At 44.1% G+C, this 14,674-nt stretch overlaps 1 protein-coding gene across 1 annotated transcript in view; it reads right to left on the bottom strand.

Moving 5' to 3' along the window:
• LOC149979456 (nuclear GTPase SLIP-GC-like) overlaps positions 1-14,431 on the bottom strand; it is a 40,525-nt gene extending 26,094 nt beyond the window's left edge. The window contains exons 1-7 of the mRNA XM_090194228.1: positions 14,277-14,431; positions 4,519-4,556; positions 4,228-4,335; positions 3,896-4,001; positions 3,027-3,249; positions 2,276-2,497; positions 1,861-2,076 (exon numbers count right to left, since the gene is read on the bottom strand). Of these exons, the coding sequence (XP_090050354.1) occupies positions 1,861-2,076; positions 2,276-2,497; positions 3,027-3,249; positions 3,896-4,001; positions 4,228-4,335; positions 4,519-4,531 (888 nt within the window). The 5' untranslated portion in view covers positions 4,532-4,556; positions 14,277-14,431. The remainder of the gene's footprint in view (positions 1-1,860; positions 2,077-2,275; positions 2,498-3,026; positions 3,250-3,895; positions 4,002-4,227; positions 4,336-4,518; positions 4,557-14,276) is intronic.
• Between the last annotated feature and the right edge of the window lie 243 nt (positions 14,432-14,674).

Raw genomic sequence — 14,674 nt, 5'->3', positions numbered from 1 at the left:
CTGGAAGAAAACCTGATGGAGTCTGCAAAAGACCTGAGACTGGGACGAAGATTTGTCTTCCAACAAGACAATGATCCAAAACATAAAGCAAAATCTACAATGGAATGGTTAAAAAATAAACATATCCAGGTGTTAGAATGGCCAAGTCAAAGTCCAGACCTGAATCCAATCGAGAATCTGTGGAAAGAACTGAAAACTGCTGTTCACAAATGCTCTCCATCCAACCTCACTGAGCTCGAGCTGTTTTGCAAGGAGGAATGGGGAAAAAATTCAGTCTCTCGATGTGCAAAACTGATAGAGACATACCCCAAGCGACTTACAGCTGTAATCGCAGCAAAAGGTGGCGCTACAAAGTATTAACTTAAGGGGGCTGAATAATTTTGCACGCCCAATTTTTCAGTTTTTGATTTGTTAAAAAAGTTTGAAATATCCAATAAATGTCGTTCCACTTCATGATTGTGTCCCGCTTGTTGTTGATTCTTCACAAAAAAATACAGTTTTATGTCTTTATGTTTGAAGCCTGAAATGTGGCAAAAGGTCGCAAAGTTCAAGGGGGCCGAATTCTTTCGCAAGGCACTGTAGCACACATCACTACACTCTATACTCCTCTGTCATCTGGTCATCTCTATATACCCATCGCAAGACCCACTGGTTGATGCATATTTATAAAACCCTCTTAGGCCTCACTCCCCCCTATCTGAGATATCTACTGCAGCCCTCATCCTCCACATACAACACCCGTTCTGCCATTCACATTCTGTTAAAGGTCCCTGAAGCACACACATCCCTGGGTCACTCATATTTTCAGTTCGCTGCAGCTAGCAACTGGAACGAGCTGCAACAAACACTCAAACTGGACAGTTTTATCTCAATCTCTTCATTCAAAGACTCAATCATGGACACTCTTACTGAGAGTTGTGGCTGCTTTGCGTGATGTATTGTTGTCTCTAACTTCTTGCCCTTTGTGCTGTTGTCTGTGACCAATAATGCTTGAACCATGTTTTGTGCTGCTACCATGTTGTGTTGCTACCATGTTGTTTTCATGTTGTGTTGCTACAATCCTGTGTTGTCGTCTTAAGTCTCTCTTTATGTAGTGTTGTGTTGTCTCTCTTGTCGAGATGTGTGTTTTGTCCTATATTTCTGTGTTATCTTTTTTTTTAAATCCCAGCCCCGTCCCCGCAGGTCTTTTGCCTTTTGGTAGGCCGTCATAACTGACTTACCTAGTTAAATTAAGGTTAAAAAATATAAAAATTAACAATACACATGTCTTAAATGCATAATTTAGCTTGAATGCAAAAAGTACTAAAATGTATTCTTAAAATAAATAGTTTCTTCTTTTTGCTTTTTGGGGTTCTGCATAAGCAAAAAAGAACTCCATACCTACTGTAAACTCTGGTGGTGGATCTTTGATGTTAAGGTGCTATTTTACTTCAACTGTTCCTGGGGCCCTTGTTATGGTCAAGGGCATCAGGAACTTTACCCGGTACCAGGACAGTTTAGCCAAAACCTGTTTGCCTCTGCCAGGAGGTTAAAACTTAGATGCAAGTGGATCCCAGCAAGACAATGACCCCAAGCACAAATCAAAATCCACAATGAAATTGTTAATAAAACATTTTTTTGGTGAAAATTAATATTAGTTTTTAATAAACTTTTTGAAGGTACATTTCTTTGCTTTTATTTTGAAAAACATGCCCTGACAATATACAATATAGAATTGACTTTTTGGTAAGGAAGGCTTAACCAAAACCATCCTCTGATTAAACCAAATAAATACCACACACTACAGCGTACCTTCAGGTTCAATTAAATTGAGACCTACTGTAAATGCATTCAGAAATGATCACAAAAGTAAAAGATTACCGATTCCCACATCTCATCTCTGGCCTTGTTGCAGTCTCCAGTTCCTGGAAGATCCACCAGCACAATGTGTTCCAGAAGATCCTTGGAGTTTGGCATCTTGATGGTCACATACTTCACAAGTGGCCAGTAGTGTATCTGAGATGATTTAGATTGTTTCCCATGTATCTTTCTTTTGCTTCGTATGTAGCAGGCGATCTCTGTAGAGAACTTTGTGGCCTGTCAAATGATTTAATATTATTCTCAGGTCACACTCGACCCTTTTACAACTTTCTGGTATATTTAAAATAATTGATGGCTATTATGCATTTCATGTTGTTTGTCATGATGTCCGTGAAGTTCAGGGTTTTCAAATGGGAACATATTGGACCTCAGACAGCAAAAAAAAACTGTATAAAAGAGGCTTAAAATGACTTACTGTGTCAAATGACAGGATTTTCCTAGTTGATGAGAGAAACTCTGGGATGTCGCTGAATGTCTCTGACTCCAGTGACTTCAGTTCATCAAAGCTTTTCCCGACTGCATCTTCTCCGTACAATGCCTGGATTTTACTGTTCGCCATATTCACCATCCTTTTATCTTTCTCCTCACCATCCATTTCTTTAATTTTCAAAAGTGATTCCAGCTCCTTCTCCCATTCCTAAAAAAAGTCAAACATTATTATTTTACTGAATATATTATATATTTATATGATGGATCAAATGTTTCATATTATAATAAATAAATGCTAAATACTTTGTTGAGGGAAATGTACTTGATTCAACTGTGATATGTTGTTGTCTCACCTAACTATCTTAAGATTAATGCACTAATTGTAAGTCGCTCTGTATAATAAAATCAGCTAAATCAGGTTTCCCAAACTCGGTCCTGGGTCCAACCCTGCATGCACGTTTCGTTTTTTGCCGTAGCACTACACAGCTGAATCAAATAACCAGCACATCCTCAAGCAATCATTAATTGAATCAGCTATGTAGTGCTATGGAAACAAACAAAACGTGCATCCAGGCCGGGGGGGGGGGGGGGGGGGGGGCTCTGAGCTAAATAACAAACATGTTAATGTGATCATATCAGCATGGTGTCAGGACAAAACATGGTGTCTAAGTGACTTCAACTGGTCTTCAAAATTTCACAAATTATATCTTGAGGTTTATCAACATTGCTAAAATCACCTCTTTAGAAATGAAGTCAATCTCTGCCACGTAGTTGGAGTCAGTCATATTGGCCTCCACCTGGATGATGACTGATGTGCATGCACCAACAGTCCCGGAGGGCAGCAAGGTATTCACCCCCAAAATGGCATTCATCAGTGAGCTCTTACCAGCTCCTGACCTCCCAAATACACCAACAACAACTTTGTCGTCAATAACAGCCTCCAAAGCTGAGATTTTTTCCCTGTTAACAGTGAACCACAGAAAAGCAATGTCACACTAAAAATGCAATTCATTGACTTGAGGTCTATCTATACATAAACAGTAGAAAGCACAGAGGTATACTGCATAGTGGAATAGAGGAGTTAGCAAGCTAACTTTGGTCAACTCTGAATTCAAATTGGGATAACCGTTGACACTGTGGCTCACCTTTTAGCCAGGTATGTTTCTATGACAATGAATCCTAAAGTTCTTACAGTACCTGCTCTGGGGCAGGCTAACTCCAATGTATGCTAAATAAAGGTTCTGAGGATAGAGTTAAATTTTTCACCGGAACAGTCCTGACTTAAATTTGCTTGAAAATCAGAGACATGATTTGAATACTGTTGTCCATCAATGATTCCCAACTGAATTTACTGAGCTTGAGGAATTTTCTATATTTTTTCCTTTCACTTTGAACATAAGAGTAGGTTGTGTAGATCGGTAGGAAAACAAATCACATGTAATCACCTTTTAGATTTCATTTTAAGGTAGCAAAATGCGAAAACTTTGAGGTGTGTAGACTTTCACTAGGCACTGTATGTATTTTCTTGAAGAATGAATGGCAATATAATTCATTTAAATGGCAAAAATTGATGTACCAACCTTTTGAAGAATACAAGTACACTTACCTTAAATAACCAATGAAATCCGTGTTTGCATATGGAGGTGACACCTTGTCTAGCCCGCTAAGGACTTTTCCAATGCCCTCTTTGGCCACTTTGATGACATCCATCTCTACACACACACACACACACACACACACACACACACACACACACACACACACACACACACACACACACACACACACACACACACACACACACACACACACACACACACACGAGTTGGACAAACAATGAGTTTACAATGTAATAATTGTATTACGCTGTGGTATAATTTTTAACATCAGGTTTACTGTTTATTTCTTAAAGTAGCTATTATAACGTATATATCTTACCGAGGGTAGGTGTTGCTGCAGTTCCCTTTGCTATGGCACAAAGGCGTTTATTACCTTCCCTGCCCTGATCATTTGAAGTAGAGGGGTCATCAGACCCTCTTTTGTGGCCTGAGAGAGAATCACAATCACTCAATGTTCAAGCAGATCCATTATCTGTCCAAGAAGTCAGTATTTCCTTCATGGTAGGCTATATACCATTTATGTAAATATAATATACATTGGACAACAAGAAGTTATTATAGACATATTAATCCTCAACTGAAGTAATGTGCGTCTTAGACTTTCATGTACCTTGGGTAGGCATGATTTGACACCGTCCGGGGCTTAGACTGAAAAATAAAAAATAAATTCACTGATTATGGTGATGAAAACAGAGATAATAAATTCTAATCCCACAGAAAACGTATTATCACAGGAAACAGTCATTATCTGATTTCAGTGGAGGGTCCTTAGAGGAGGACCATCCTACTCAGTGATTTTCAGAAAAAATGTAATGTTAAAAGAGTTATCCTTTTTAGATAGAACTATACTAAATATATTCACGTCATCAAGTACCAGATTATAACACGCTGTTTTGCAGTGAAGGTCTACAGTAGTATCAATGACACACTCTAGAATAGCACAATAGTGTAGCCAGAGGAAAGCTATTCCCCACCCTCCTCTGGCTACATTAACTTCAATACAAAACCTAGGATGCTCGTAGGCCTTACCCGCTTCCATAGACCACATGGTAATTATGACCACTTCCAGAGGACGTCCTCCAACCATTCAAAGCTTTAGCAATATGAACTGACATGTTGTCCATCCAATCATAGGATTAGGATCAGAAAACAAACCTAGTGTGGTGTATTGGGGTATTGCCACATATTTTGATAAAATATTGAATTTGGCCTTCTCTACTATAGCCCGTAGAAACGTATTGAATAACTCATTCATAAACGGGGGAAAAAACAGGCGAAAAATAAATCATCAATCATCTGGGTTTTTTAAGTGTCTGTCCTATATATAGGAGATATAAGAAAACTCGGGGAATATACAGTACCAGTCAATAGTTTGGACATGCCGACTCAGTCAAGGGCTTTTCTTTATTTTGTACTATTTTCTACATTGTAGAATACTAGTGAAGAAAATCAAAATTATGAAATGACACATATGGAGTGTTAAACAAATCAAAATATATTTTATATTTTAAATTCTTCAAGTAGCCACCCTTTGCTTTGATGACAACTTTACACACTCTTGGCATTCTCTCAACCAGCTTCGTGAGGAATGCTTTTCCAACAGTCTTGAAGGAATTTCCACATATGCTGAGCACTTGTTGGCTGCTTTTCCTTCACTCTGTGGTCCAACTCATCCCAAACCATCTCAATTAGGTTGAGGTTGGGTGATTGTGGAGGCCAGGTCATCTGATTCAGCACTCCATCACTCTCCTTCTTGGTCAAATAGACCTTACACAGCCTGGAAGTGTGTTTTGGGTCATTGTCCAGTTGAAAAACAAATGATAGTCCCACAAAGCTCAAACCAGATGGGATGGCATATCACTGCAGAATGCTGTGGTAGACATGCTGGTTAAGTGTGCATTGAATTCAAAATAAATCAGAGACGGTGTGGGAGTGCTTTGCTGGTGACACTATCACACCTCCTCCTCCATGCTTCACAGTGGGAACCAAACATGCAGAGATTATCCGTTCATCTACTCTGCGTCTCACAAAGACACGGCAGTTGGAACCAAAAATCTCAAATTTGCATTCATCAGACCAAAGGACAGATTTCCACTGCTCGTGTTTCTTGGCCCAAGCAAATCTCTTCTTATTATTGGTGTCCTTTAGTAGTGGTTTCTTTGAAGCAATTCGACCATGCAGGCCTGATTCACGTAGTCTCCTCTGAACAGCTGATGTTGAGATGTGTCGGTTACTTGAACTCTGTGAAGGATTTGTTTGGGCTGCAATCTGAACTTATACTCTGCAGCAGAGGTAACACTAGGGCTTCCTTTCCTGTGGCGGTACTCATGAAAGCCAGTTTCATCATAGCATTTGATGGTTTTTGCGACTGCACTTGAGGAAACTTGAAAAATTCTTGAAATGTTCCATATTGACTGCTCTTCATGTCTTGAAATAACGATGAACTGTCGTTTCTCTTTGCTTATTTGAGATGTTCTTGCCATAATATGGACTTTGTATTTTACCAAATAGGGCTATATTTTGTATACCACCCCTTCCTTGTCACAACACAACCGACTGGCTCAAATACATTAAGGAAAGAAATTCCACTAATTAACTTAACAAGGAACACCTGTTAATTAAAATGTATTCCATTTTGACGGCCTAGACAGAATGGCTATATAAGGAATGGAACATATAGGACCAAGGCCCTGCTACCATTATAACCTATACAGCTGTCAGATGTGCGTTAACAAGCAAGAACTGAGATGTAAAGATAATGGTGGAGAAAGGTCAAGAGGAGTTATTTTAGTATAGAGGGAGGGGATTCCATATGTAAAGTAAAGACAGAATACTTTAAAGGCAGGGCTTGCTATGATTGTGATAAAGTCTAATTGAATCTACAAGTTCCCGTATCTGTGCAATTATTTGACTCAATGTTTTTCCACAACAGATGTTACTTAGATTGATGCACCAGTGGATCAATAGACTCTGAGGGGTTTAATTAGCTTCTTGATATGCCACACATGTCAGGTGGATGGATTATCTTGGCAAAGGAGAAACGCTCACTAACAGGGGTGTAATAAAAAAATACGCTTGGTAGCACTTTACCGTAATTTCCGGACTATAAGCCGCTACTTTTTTCCCACGCTTTGAACCTCTCGGTTTATACAATGACCCGGCTAATTTATGGATTTTTCCCGCTTTCACAAGATTCATGCCGCCAAAAAACTGAGCACCGTCACCTAATGTTACGTAAATCGAGCGCACTCAAACTTCCCATCATTCTGATTACAGTAGTCATTTTGTCACCCTCATCATGGCAAAGACACAGAGAAATGCATATGATGCAGCTTTCAAGTTGAAGGCGATCGATCTGGCTGTTGGAAAAGGAAATAGAGTTGCTGCACTGGAGCTTGGCCTTAATGAGTCGATGATAAGACGTTGGAAACAGCAGCGTGAGGAACTGACTCAGTGCAAAAAGACAACAAAAGCTTTCAGAGGGAAGAAAAGCAGATGGCCCGAACTAGAAAATGAGCTTGAAGACTGGGTCAACACACAGAGAGCAGACTGCCGAGGTGTTTCAACTGTGCAGATCCGACTGAAAGACAAAACAATCGCCACCGCAATGAAGTTTGAGGATTTTAGAGGTGGACCATCGTGGTGTCTAAGATTTATGAGACGTAAAGGCCTGTCCATCAGGGTACGGACGAGTCTGTGTCAGCAGCTCCCTCCCGACTACGAGGAAAAAGTATCAAACTTCCGCAAATTCACTGATGTAAAGATAGCGGAGCGTCCATTGTAACAAGCCGTGTTTTGTTTAAAAGCCTATTTATTTTTGTTACAAGCCGTCTTTCGTTTAAAGGCTGTGTAAAGTTCATTTGTTTCAATGTACCAGTAGGCACCGGCGGGTTATAGACATGTGCGGCTTATTTATGTACAAAATACATATATTTTTTTAATTCAGTGGGTGTGGTTTATATTCAGGTGCGCTTAATTGTCCAGAAATTACGGTACTTGAGACCAAGTGTCAGAACACGTCACGACACAGTCATAACCATGCCATAGTTTGTCATAACAACTGACATAACTTGTCAAAACCTGTTAAAATATGGACATACCACTGTCATTCCACATATATTTAGACCTGTTGTGACATATATTGTTATTTTATGGTTTGATATGACTCCTACATAAGAGTGTCAAAACCCACAAAACCTACCACACATGGCAAATCATTCCATTACACCATAGCCTACGTGTCAACAGTATGTTTATGTTCTATACTTTTTATTTTATCTACCATATTAAAACATAATTGTAATTGCTCACACATTGATGTCAAACAAGTAAAGTATAGTGTATTTTCTACCAGTTTTTTCATAAAATGTATTTTCTACCAGTTTTTTAAAATATGATGAAAAAAAACATGACTGTAAAGAATTCATTACAACAATCAACAAAGCATTTAAGAAACAAACTTTCAAACAAAAGGAAACTTCTTGGCAGGGAACATTTTTAATTTGAGTGAATGTGGGTTTTGACACTCTTAGGCAGGTGTCATAACCAGCCATAAAATAATGCAATATATTTCCCTACAGGTGTAAATATATGGGCCATGACAGTGCTATGACCATATCATGGCAGGTTATGTCAGCTTGTAGCGGTATTTATTAGAGAGGGGTAAAGATACAGATTTTGTTCGGGCGCCAGGCAGGTATTAACCATGCCGAAAGGAAAAGAGTAGAATAGAGAGTACCACTACCAGACCACTGGTACCACTACCAGACCCACACACATCAGCAGAAGAGACTGCCTAGAGTGTAGCCTGTTTACCATATAGCCAGTGGAGAGAAAAGAGAATACACACCATATCACCTTTTCAGTTACTAGTCCAACGATCTAACCACTAGGCTACCCCGCAGCCCCAAGGTGGGTGGGTGTTCATAAGCACAACAAGGGCCTTAACAATGTCCACAATCTTCTTGGCCACATGGCATTAGTTCACCCCACCTCAATACAGTTCAAATAAAAATACACAACTTGCAAGCAACCTTTTAACTCAAATGTCCACCCAAATACTTCTGGCAGGGCAATAATAGTCCAGCTCTAATGAACTTCAAGGAGAAGTGCATTTGAAAAATAGAAAGTATGTTGCAGGGTAAAGCACTGGAACGATAGAGGGAAGAGAAAGAGAAAAAGAGAACAAGAGAGATCTTAGCTGTGGTTTCAGGCGTGGCGGTGTACTGTCTGTTATGGTGAGTGAATGAGGACCCAAAAGCGAACTAACTTAAACAGAGCTTCTTTAATAACCAAACATAGGTAGGCTCAGATAGACCGGCAGATTCCGACAGGACAGGACAAGGTTACAGCAAACATGACGATAGTCTGGCTCAGGCATGAAACACAACAAACAAGAATCCGACAAGGACAGGAACAGAAACAGAGAGAGATATAGGGACCTAATCAGAGGGAAAAAAGGGAACAGGTGGGAAACGGGGTGAATGGGTAGTTAGAGGAGACAAGGAACAGCTGGGGGAAAACGGGGGAGAAAAGGTAACCTAACAACGACCAGCAGAGGGAGACAGGGTGAAGGGAAAGGACAGAGACAAGACACAACATGACAGTACATGACAGTACCCCCCCACTCACCGAGCGCCTCCTGGCGCACTCGAGGAGGAAACCTGGCGGCAACGGAGGAAATCCTCGATCAGCGCACGGTCCAGCACGTCCCGAGAGGGAACCCAACTCCTCTCCTCAGGACCGTACCCCTCCCAATCTACGAGGTACTGGTGACCACGGCCCCGAGGACGCATGTCCAAAATTCTATGGACCCTGTAGATGGGTGCGCCCTCGACAAGGATGGGGGGGGGGGGGGGAAGACGAGCGGGGGCGCGAAGGACGGGCTTGATGCAGGAGACATGGAAGACCGGGTGGACGCGACGAAGGTATCGCGGAAGAAGAAGTCGAACTGCGACAGGATTAATGACCCGAGAAATACGGAACGGACCAATGAACCGCGGGGTCAACTTGCGAGAAGCCGTCTTAAGGGGAAGGTTCTGAGTGGAGAGCCAAACTCTCTGACCGCGACAATATCTAGGACTCTTAGTTCTACGCTTATTAGCAGCCCTCACAGTCTGCGTCCTATAACGGCAAAGTGCAGACCTGACCCTCTTCCAGGTGCGCTCGCAACGTTGGACAAAAGCCTGAGCGGAGGGGACGCTGGACTCGGCGAACTGAGATGAGAACAGCGGAGGCTGGTACCCGAGGCTACTCTGAAAAGGAGATAGCCCGGTCGCAGACGAAGGAAGCGAGTTGTGGGCGTATTCTGCCCAGGGGAGCTGTTCTGACCAAGACGCAGGGTTACGAAAAGAAAGACTGCGTAAGATGCGACCAATAGTCTGATTGGCCCGTTCTGCTTGACCGTTAGACTGGGGGTGAAAGCCGGAAGAGAGACTGACGGAAGCCCCAATCAAACGGCAAAACTCCCTCCAAAATTGAGACGTGAATTGCGGACCTCTGTCCGAAACGACGTCTGACGGAAGGCCATGAATTCTGAAAACATTCTCGATGATGATTTGTGCCGTCTCTTTAGCAGAAGGAAGCTTAGCAAGGGGAATGAAATGAGCCGCCTTAGAGAACCTATCGACAACCGTAAGAATAACAGTCTTCCCCGCTGACGAAGGCAGTCCGGTGACAAAATCTAAGGCGATGTGAGACCACGGTCGAGAGGGAATAGGAAGCGGCCTGAGACGGCCGGCAGGAGGAGAGTTACCGGACTTAGTCTGCGCGCAGACCGAACAAGCAGCCACGAAACGACGCGTGTCATGCTCCCGGGTGGGCCACCAAAAACGCTGGCGAATGGAAGCAAGCGTACCCCGAACGCCAGGGTGGCCGGCTAACTTGGCAGAGTGAGCCCACTGAAGAACGGCCAGACGAGTAGGAACGGGAACGAAAAGAAGGTTCCTAGGACAAGCGCGCGGCGACGGAGTGTGAGTGAGCGCTTGTTTTACCTGCCTCTCAATTCCCCAGACAGTCAACCCGACAACACGCCCCTCAGGGAGAATCCCCTCGGGGTCAGTGGAGGCTACTGAAGAACTGAAGAGACGAGACAAAGCATCAGGCTTGGTGTTCTTAGAGCCCGGACGATAAGAAATCACGAACTCGAAACGAGCGAAAAACAGCGCCCAACGCGCCTGACGCGCATTAAGTCGTTTGGCAGAACGGATGTACTCAAGGTTCCTATGGTCAGTCCAAACGACAAAAGGAACGGTCGCCCCCTCCAACCACTGTCGCCATTCGCCTAGGGCTAACCGGATGGCGAGCAGTTCGCGGTTACCCACATCATAGTTACGTTCCGACGGCGACAGGCGATGAGAAAAATACGCGCATGGGTGGACCTTGTCGTCAGAGAGGGAGCGCTGAGAAAGGATGGCTCCCACGCCCACCTCTGACGCGTCAACCTCGACAACGAACTGTCTAGAGACGTCAGGTGTAACAAGGATAGGAGCGGATGTAAAACGATTCTTGAGGAGATCAAAAGCTCCCTGGGCGGAAACGGACCACTTAAAGCACGTCTTGACAGAAGTAAGGGCTGTGAGAGGAGCTGCCACCTGACCGAAATTACGGATGAAACGACGATAGAAGTTCGCGAAGCCGAGAAAGCGCTGCAGCTCGACGCGTGACTTAGGGACGGGCCAATCAATGACAGCTTGGACCTTAGCGGGATCCATCTTAATGCCTTCAGCGGAAATAACAGAACCGAGAAATGTGACGGAGGAGGCATGAAAAGTGCACTTCTCAGCCTTCACAAAAAGACAATTCTCTAAAAGGCGCTGGAGGACACGTCGAACGTGCTGAACATGAATCTGGAGTGACGGTGAAAAAATCAGGATATCGTCAAGGTAAACGAAAACAAAGATGTTCAGCATGTCTCTCAGGACATCATTGACTAATGCCTGAAAGACAGCTGGAGCGTTAGCGAGGCCGAAAGGAAGAACCCGGTATTCAAAGTGCCCTAACGGAGTGTTAAACGCCGTCTTCCACTCGTCCCCCTCCCTGATGCGCACGAGATGGTAAGCGTTACGAAGGTCCAACTTAGTGAAAAACCTGGCTCCCTGCAGGATCTCGAAGGCTGAAGACATAAGAGGAAGCGGATAACGATTCTTCACTGTTCTGTCATTCAGCCCTCGATAATCTATGCAGGGGCGCAGAGACCCGTCCTTCTTCTTGACAAAAAAAAACCCCGCTCCGGCGGGAGAGGAGGAGGGGACTATGGTACCGGCGTCAAGAGCTACAGACAAATAATCTTCGAGAGCCTTACGTTCGGGAGCCGACAGAGAGTATAGTCTACCCCGGGGGGGGGTGGTTCCCGGAAGGAGATCAATACTACAATCATACGACCGGTGTGGAGGAAGAGAGGTGGCCCTGGACCGACTGAACACCGTGCGCAGATCGTGATATTCCTCCGGCACCCCTGTCAAATCACCAGGCTCCTCCTGTGAAGAAGAGACAGAGGAAACAGGAGGGATAGCAGACATTAAACATTTCACATGACAAGAGACGTTCCAGGAGAGGATAGAATTACTAGACCAATTAATGGAAGGATTATGACAAACTAGCCAGGGATGGCCCAAAACAACAGGTGTAAAAGGTGAACGAAAAATTAAAAAAGAAATGGTTTCACTATGATTACCAGAAACAGTGAGGGTTAAAGGTAGCGTCTCACGCTGAATCCTGGGGAGAGGACTACCATCCAGAGCGAACAAGGCCGTGGGCTCCTTTAACTGTCTGAGAGGAATGTCATGTTCCCGAGCCCAGGTCTCGTCCATAAAACAGCCCTCCGCCCCAGAGTCTATTAAGGCACTGCAGGAAGCTGACGAACCGGTCCAGCGTAGATGGACCGACAAGGTAGTGCAGGATCTTGAAGGAGAGACAGGAGTAGTAGCGCTCACCAGTAGCCCTCCGCTTACTGACGAGCTCTGGCCTTTTACTGGACATGAAGTGACAAAATGACCAGCGGAACCGCAATAGAGACAGAGGCGGTTGGTGATTCTCCGTTCCCTCTCCTTAGTCGAGATGCGGATACCTCCCAGCTGCATGGGCTCAGCACCCGAGCCGGCAGAGGAAGATGGTAGTGATGCGGAGAGGGAGGCGACGGAGAGCGCGAGCTCCTTTCCACGAGCTCGGTGACGAAGATCAACCCGTCGCTCAATGCGAATAGCGAGTTCAATCAAGGAATCCACGCTGGAAGGAACCTCCCGGGAGAGAATCTCATCCTTTACCTCTGCGCGGAAACCCTCCAGAAGACGAGCGAGCAAGGCCGGCTCGTTCCAGCCACTGGAGACAGCAAGAGTGCGAAACTCAATAGAGTAGTCTGTTATGGATCGATTGCCTTGACATAGGGAAGACAGGGCCCTGGAAGCCTCCTCCCCAAAAACAGATCGATCAAAAACCCGTATCATCTCCTCCTTAAAGTCTTGATACTGGTTAGTACACTCAGCCCTTGCCTCCCAGATTGCCGTGCCCCACTCACGAGCCCGTCCAATAAGGAGAGATATGACGTAGGCGACACGAGCAGTGCTCCTGGAGTAAGTGTTGGGCTGGAGAGAAAACACAATATCACACTGGGTGAGGAACGAGCGGCATTCAGTGGGCTCCCCAGAGTAACACGGCGGGTTATTGATTCTGGGCTCCGGAGATTCGAAAGCCCTGGAAGTGGCCGGTGGATCGAGGCGGAGATGGTGAACCTGTTCTGTGAGGTTGGAGACTTGGGTGGCCAGGGTCTCAACGGCATGTCGAGCAGCAGACACTTCCTGCTCGTGTCTGCCTAGCATCGCTCCCTGGATCCCGACGGCTGAGTGGAGAGGATCCGAAGTCGCTGGGTCCATTCTTGGTCGGATTCTTCTGTTATGGTGAGTGAATGAGGACCCAAAAGCAAACTAACTTAAACAGAGCTTCTTTAATAACCAAACATAGGTAGGCTCAGATAGACCGGCAGATTCCGACAGGACAGGACAAGGTTACAGCAAACATGACGATAGTCTGGCTCAGGCATGAAACACAACAAACAAGAATCCGACAAGGACAGGAACAGAAACAGAGAGAGATATAGGGACCTAATCAGAGGGAAAAAAGGGAACAGGTGGGAAACGGGGTGAATGGGTAGTTAGAGGAGACAAGGAACAGCTGGGGGAAAGCGGGGGAGAAAAGGTAACCTAACAACGACCAGTAGAGGGAGACAGGGTGAAGGGAAAGGACAGAGACAAGACACAACATGACAGTACATGACACTGTCTGACCGTCCGATGGTTTGTTGGTTTGTATGTCAAAGTACAGATGAAAGTATAACACATTGAACATGGAAATAAAAATAGATTATATTCTTACATTGAAAAAAGGTGCTCAAGAAATGATGCCTATCTTCGTCAATCCTTCATGGCGTTCTGCTGTTTTGCCTGCTAAACTGACTAAGACTCTATCTCTTTCTCTTTTTCTCTCTCTCACTCGCTCTGTCACTTTCTCACTCACTCTCACACACAGGCACAGACATGTGGGTTGACCACTTTTTACTTTCACTCTCGATTCTGCAAAATCAAGTGTGTCCTTCCCTGAAGCAAAGGCTGGGGGATAATGAAACAACTTTTTGCAGTATTTTGCATTACCTTTTGCATTATTATTTTTAGTTTAGTTTATTAATTTGACCATTTAAAAAAAACAAGCACACATTAAACTTGAAAAAGCCGTACATGCACATGAATAAAATCATCAAGGATAACACACAATAA

Source organism: Oncorhynchus mykiss, chromosome 12 (genome assembly GCF_057628025.1).
Source record: "Oncorhynchus mykiss isolate SJ-2025 chromosome 12, ASM5762802v1, whole genome shotgun sequence".
Lineage (NCBI taxonomy): Eukaryota > Metazoa > Chordata > Actinopteri > Salmoniformes > Salmonidae > Oncorhynchus > Oncorhynchus mykiss.
Note: the sequence above shows the minus strand (reverse complement) of the source record. Positions and strands in the feature narration are given on the sequence as shown.